At 45.0% G+C, this 7045-nt stretch overlaps 1 protein-coding gene across 7 annotated transcripts in view; it reads left to right on the forward strand.

Annotated features, from left to right (window-relative positions):
- SFMBT1 (Scm-like with four mbt domains 1) overlaps positions 1-7045 on the forward strand; it is a 171483-nt gene that overhangs the window by 77381 nt on the left and 87057 nt on the right. For 6 of the 7 annotated variants that reach the window (XM_019505201.1, XM_019505204.1, XM_019505203.1 and 3 more), the window contains one exon: positions 4035-4185. The exons of the other annotated variant lie outside the window; for it this stretch is intronic. In XM_019505201.1, the coding sequence (XP_019360746.1) occupies positions 4035-4185 (151 nt within the window). The remainder of the gene's footprint in view (positions 1-4034; positions 4186-7045) is intronic. 7 annotated transcript variants of the gene reach the window in all.

Raw genomic sequence — 7045 nt, forward strand, 5'->3', positions numbered from 1 at the left:
CCTATGCTACCCTGCACCCTCTTTTTGCTCCCAATGTACCTAAAGAAGGACTTTTTATTGTCCTTAATCCCTGCCACTAGCCTAAGTTCTGGAGCTGCCTTGGCCTTCCTGACTGACTGCCTACAGGTGTGGGCCAAGGAAGTGTACTCCTCCTTGCTAGCTACCCCCTGCTTCCACTTTCTGTATGCTACTTTTTTTGCCCTTAAGGTATCCTTGATGACCTTGGTTAGTCAAAGGGGCTTCCTGGCCCCTTTTCCCCTTTTCTCTGCCATGGGATTGTCTCACTCTGAGCCCAAAGAATGGTATCCTTAAGGAATGACCACCCCTCCTGGATCCCCCAAAGCATCTGGGCTCTTGGTTCCTAGTACCCTGCTAGCCAATCCACTGAGTCTATTAAAGTCAGCCTTTTTAAAGTTTAGCACCTGCGTCCTGCTAGGTATAGTGCCTGCCCTTCTCTGGATAGTGAATTTTATCATTTGGTGATAGCTGTCCCCTAAGTTGCCTTGAATCTGCAGGTCCCCCACCAGGATATCCCCTGTGGCCAACACCAAGTCAAGCAAGGCGTTACCCCTGGTGGGACTCCTTACCTCCTGTGTTAGGTGGGGGTCTTGAATGCAGGTTAAGAACCTGCATGAGAGGTTAGATCTAGCTGACTGTTCCTCCCAGCATACGTCTGGGTAGTTAAGGTCCCCCATGACTGCCATGTATCTAGACTGCACAGCCTCTGAGAGCTGCCTGGAAAATTCCCCGTCTAGCTCATCCTCCTGGTGCAGAGGTCTGTAGTATACCCCCACCACCAGGTCCCTTTCCCCCTGACCCCCTTAGATCCTAACCCACAGAGTCTCTGCTTGTTCATCCCCTGATCCCAATTTGATTAGGGAAGATGTGTACTGTTCTTTGACACAGAGAGCAACACCCCCTCCTTTTTTCCCTTCTCTCTCTCTCCTGTACAACCTATAGTCCTCTATTCTTACTACCCAGTCATGAGTAGGGTTCCACCAGGTTTCCATTAGACCCACTAGGTCAAAGTTACTGCAAGAATTCTAGATCCTCTTGCTTGTTTCCCATGCTCCTGGCATTTGTATATATACATTTAATTCCCCTGGTGGCTACCCCTAGATTTCCCCTATACTCCTATCTAATAGGTTCTTTGATACTTACCTGGACTGATCTTGTGGGTATCTCATGGTTTAGTGTTCCATGGATCCCTCCATCCTTGTCCTTCCCTTCTCCTGACAAACCTAGTTTAAAGCCTGCCAGAGGAGATCAGCCAACCTGAAAGAGGACACACGCTTACCTTTCGGGGAGAGATGTAGCCCATCCCACCCGAGCATGTCTCTTGTTCGGAAGTATGGGTCGTGGTCCAAAAAGCCAAAGCCCATCTCGTAACATCAGCTCCAAAGCAGTAAGCTGGCCTTCCTGATGCAGGTCTCATGGCGTCATCCACGTCTGCTCACTGGGAGGATAGATGAGAAGAACACCTGTGCTTCTGTCTTCTTCACCTTGGCCCCTAGAGCCTTGTACTCCTTCATGAGGTGATCCAGATTGTTCCCAGCCACATTGTTAGTGCCCACATGGATTAGAACCATGGCGTAATAATCGGTGGGCCGGATAAGGTTCGGGATCATTTCTGTCACATCCTGAATGGGATGGAGTGTACCATCAGCAAGTCTGTGATTGACACCGAGCTGAGGGAATAGTAGATGCATTGAAGGGTAGGGCTAGAATTCAGAGGGACCTGGGGAAATTGGAGGATTGTACCAAAAGAAATGTCTATGACAAATATGTTCAATAAGGAGAAGTGCAAAGTCCTGCACTTAGGGCAGAACAGTCCCATGCACCAATATATGTTGGGGACTGACTGGCTATGCAGCAGCTCTGCAGAAAAGGCCCTGGGGGTTGCAGTGGACAATAAGCTGAATATGAGTCAACACTCTGCCCCTGTTGCAAAGGTGGCTAACAGCATATTGGACTGCATTAGTAGGAGCATTGCAACCAGATCATGGGAAATGATTCCTCCCTTCTATTTAGCACTGGTGACGCCACATCTGGGGTACCGTATCCAGTTTTGGGCCCCCTGCTACAGAAAGGATGTGGACAAATTGGAGGGAGTCCAGTGGAGGGCAGTAAAAATGGTTAGGGGGCTGGAGCACATGACTTCTGAGGAGAGGCTAAGGGAACTGGGCTTATTTAGTCTGGAAAAGAGAAGATTGAAGGGGGATTTGACAACAGCCTTCAGCTACCTGAAGCGTGGTTCCAAAGAGGACGGTGCTAAACTGTTTTCAGTGGTGGCAGATGACAGAACACGAACCAATGGTCTTGAGTTGTAGCAAGCAAAGTTTAGGTTAGATATTAGGAAAACTTTTTCACTAAGAAGGTAGTAAAGCACTGGAACATGGTACCTATAATGACTGTGTAATCACCATCCTTGGAAATTTTTAAGACCCAGCTAGACAAAGCCTTGGCTGGGATGATCTAGTTGGGGATGGTTTTGCTTTGAATAGGGGACTGAACTAGATGATCTCCTGAGGTCCCTTCCAACCCATATTTTCTATGATTCTATAATAATCTTTAGATTTTATTAACTTCCCAGTATTTAAGTCTGTACTATCTTCTTACACAGAGAGGTAGTTAGCTGTGTTAGTCTGAAATCAGACAAAAGGCACAGTAGAGGTGCACCTTACACTAACTGAATTAGAGATGCATAAGTTTTATTGAGCAATAGCTCATTTAGCATCTGATTCAGTTAGTCAATAAGATGCCCTCTACCCTGTGTTCTCACAATTCACATTCTCCAAGTTGTCATTTACAACTTTCCCAGCTTAAATCAGATGTAAATTTAATCTATGCTCTCATCCATCCTGTTTCAGTTTTGAAAATCATGACCTAGTGAAATAACCAACTTGTCTAGGATTCCAATCAGTATTAGCACATTGAACAATTCATTACTGTGGGTTTGAAAAAAAATCCAAATTCTTGTTTTATTTTATAACATGATGATGTGTTTCTAATGTGTAATCAGGAGCCTAAAGCCCCAGAGTGTAGTATATTCACTCTTTTTTTATTTTGTCTGCTAAGTTTATCTTCTCGTGAGAGAGAAATGTTTACCTTGATGACCACATTTTTATTTTATTCTGAATCACAATAAAGCTCTCTGAGTTCTTGGATGCATGTTCACTACAATACTGAAGCTATTTTCAATAGTACAAAAAAGTACTATGAGGATATGCAATCCATTACAACCATCACAGCGAGAGTGCCAGGTATTACAGTGCCCACAGTCCACTGGCTGAACAACTGTGGGCAGAGTGGAGCACTGTGAGATGCTGGGGGGATCCTGTAGCATTACATGTAAGTGTCCAAATGTTACAAGTAACACTACAAAGCATAGGCCTGCAAAGAAGTTTCTTTTTGAAACAGGAACTTTTTTTGCAGTGAATCCACCTTTTCTGTAATGCTACAAACAACCTGAATGTGTGGACCCTTGAGTTTTGTAACACTATAAGGTTGTATATAACACTACAAAAGTAACTTTTGTCCAAGACCCAAGTAATTACTTGCTGCTGCTTCCTTGATGTGCTTATAAATTGATTGCTTTAATTAACTTTCCAGGTATTGGAGTACAGTCTGCTAGTCTCTGATTCCTAAGGCCATCCTACCTTCTTTTTAATCCTCTGAGGACACATCTATATGGGGAAGTTATTAGGAAGTAGGCTAAGGTGGAAATTTGTAGCCCACTAGCTACTTTGCACCAGTGTTTTCCTTGTGGACAGTCTTGGCACACAGTGAGACCTTTTGCATGAGGTAGTTTATTCCCTGTCATTTAGTCTGCACTGAAAGGGTCTACATGAATTAGTGTGATGTAGCTAGTGCACTGTAAATTTGAGCTCTTGCTTAAGGCAGTAACTTCTGCATATAGACAAACCCTCATTTTTTTAGATGGGGGATTTGGAAGAATATCTGACAGTGGTATTTTTTTTTAAAGGCAGTAGTACTTTCCTCTGCTACTCTAAATTTTTTGGATAACTCTGCAGGTATTCAATGAAAAATATTTCTTGGTAGAAATGGATGACTTGCGACCTGAATGCCTGAATACCCCGTCCTATGTTTGCCATGTCAACAGTGCTGGTATTTTCCCTGTTCAGTGGAGTCTGAAAAATGGATTGCATCTCAGCCCCCCACCAGGTAGGTCTGTACTCTCATCACACACAGATTCTAGCAGGTCTCAACGGAAAGGAGGGATTACTAACCTCAGAGACTTGTGTAAATTCCCAGGCTAGAACTGCATTTTTTCAAGACTTTGTGCAACACTGGAGATAAAGTGGTAAGAGTGATCAAAATGCAAAGAGGCAGCAGTGGAATCAAGGTATCCCATAGAGATGTACTCTGGTGTGAGATTGTCACTGGCTAGGGGTGCTCCAGACAGCGCTGATCTTAAGAAGGGAAAAGGGAGGCTTCTGGGTATCTACACAGGAAAGTGTATGTTCTAGGACAGTGAGGGCCAACCTTTTTTGGCAGGTGTGCTACAAATTAAGCCCTGTGCCCTCCCCAAGTACAACTTCAGTCTCCTTTCCCTGTTTGATTTGCTGCTCCCTACACCCTGTGTGCCCTGCTTGATCTGCTTTTCTGCTTTCTGATCCATGCCCAATCTGATTCTTTGCTTAAAAGTCCCTGCACTGTATGCCACATACCACACATGGAGGCCACCTGTGCCACTTAAAGCATTTGTGCCACAGGTTGGCCACTCCTGTTCTTGGACATAGATGAACTATAGGTTCAATATAGTATCAGACCCCAGTAAACATGACATTGGAATCTGTTTCTGGACATAAGGCTCCTACTCTGCCTCTTAGTGGTGTTAGGTTAATGGCCTTTTTCCTGTTACTTGGAAAGGAATGAGAGTTGTTGGTTAAAAACTAGTCTACAGGTTAGCAGTTTCCTAAAATATGTATTTCACAGGATGGAGGGAGAATAGCCATTGTGTCCACTGACTTCCTTTCGAAGACTCTCAGATGGAAAGGTCTGTTACAGTTCAGAGCTGGGGGTTTTATGCTGCCACTCATCATAATGCCTGAGTTGCATTAGCTTTTCATTGGCTTATAGAAACATAAATTGTGAGTTTCTCTTCCCTCTCCTTGGGTCAGGTGTACTAGGGTTCTACGGCTAGCATAGTTGTACACTCCTCCTCCACATACATGATCCAGACCTGTAAATTCTAACCACTTCATCACATAACAGAAACCCACCAGATGGCTCCAGTCCTCTTTGACCAACACCATAAGTAGTGATGTCTGCTCTGGAGGGCAGCTGGATTCACTGAGACACCATTTGGGTATACCTTTTGGCTGACATAATAGAGCAAACATAAAAGCTCTTGTTGTGGTGATTCCCAGAAGGAGTTAGGTGGACTTTATTATTCTGAAGGTAAATAGTATTATAGATCCTTTTTCTATAAATTCCTCAACCCCAGTCATGGTAGTAGTACTCTGTATCAGGTATACTTTAGCTATCTGTTTTGAAGCAGTGGTTCTCCCCTTGGAGATACTTTGCCAGTTTCAGTTGCATCTAGTATCCTATGCTGGCAGAATAGCATAACAGTGCAGTTCCTTGCTACTTACTTCCCATCCTTTTATCTTTGTTTTGTTTATCAGAGAGCATGGGAAGGGAATATTTGATCTAAATACCCATTGTCTTCGCAGTGGACTCCAGTCCTCCCTAGAAATCTGCATTACAGCTTATATAAAGGCTCCAGAAATCAAGCTGAAAACTATGGCCTGACTGAATATATTAGACATTTATGGTAGACTAGCAAATTGCCCATCAAGAATGATGGTGGGGGTGCTGATGGGGACAGATGTCTGTGTCCGTCCTTCCTCCCCCCCACCTTGGGCCAGGGCTGGGGCTGCTCCTCACCTCCCCCGCCGCTTCCGGCCAGGGCCTGGGCCATTTCCCTTCCCCTTCAGGCTGGGGCCTGGGCTGTTCCCCACCTCCCCCTGCTGCTTTGGGTCGGGGCTAGAGCTGTTTCCCCCCTCCTCTTTGGGCCAGGCCTGGAGCCATTCCGTACCTACCCCTTGCCACTTCGGGGGGGCTGGCTCCAAGAAGCAGACCGGGGGGGGGCAGGGTCCATCCCCTCCGTTTTGGTGGTGCTCCGGTCCCCACCATCCCACTCAGCCTCCAAGGAACAGGAGAGAGAGGCCCCCTTCAGCCCCTCAGTCCCTATTGTCATGACAGTGCTCCGCCATCTGTTTCTGTCTGTGTAGAGCACTCTGATTGGCTGCCGAGACAGCCAACCGGAGTGCGAATAAAGCATTATGGACAGACAGGCAGACGGACTAAGGCTTTTATTCTATTAGAATTCTCCATTAGGCCATGCTTATAGAAAATAAGTTACCATGCTTTAAAGGTCCTATGTAGGCAATCATAATGATTCATCCTTGTTACTCTACTCAGAGTTTATTTCATGGATACAATACTTCAGGCACTAGGGAAATAACTATTTCTGTTAAATCTATATCAAAGTGGATTGGAAATTTTAATTTTAAAGGTGAAACTTTTATCTGGTCCAGATAACCAAAAATATAGTCAGGGTTCAATGTATCTTTTTTCTATGAGGAATTCAAAATCCCCTATTGATTTGCTCACCAGGGCCAAATTTAGCCAGTTTGTTTGCTGATGAAGAATAGAATTAGCATATTATCTAGTCTAGTAAGAAACTGTAGTTAACAACTGATTACCAGGGACCCAGATTTTCTGTTTGCTGTGAAAAAATGTGAGGAAATGTGTTTTCTCCTTTCACAGAGAAAAACATGGATTTTCTCCTTTAAAGGAGAAAAACGCAGGAAAGCATGGATTTCCCCTTGCAGGCTGGCAGAGTTCCAGACTGCAAGGGACTTCTTGGAGCTAGGGAGAGTGGGGAGGGCAATCAGAGGCAAGAGATACTACATGCATATGCACACGCACATGCATATGGCAGTGAAGCACCAGTGGAGAACAGCTCCTACAGATCCTTCCAGGTAAGTCTGTGGGGTCGGGGGGGGGCACAGGG

The sequence above is a fragment of the Gavialis gangeticus genome, unplaced genomic scaffold (assembly GCF_001723915.1).
Source record: "Gavialis gangeticus isolate Ggan-Ray unplaced genomic scaffold, GavGan_comp1, whole genome shotgun sequence".
In the NCBI taxonomy this organism is placed as follows: domain Eukaryota; kingdom Metazoa; phylum Chordata; order Crocodylia; family Gavialidae; genus Gavialis; species Gavialis gangeticus.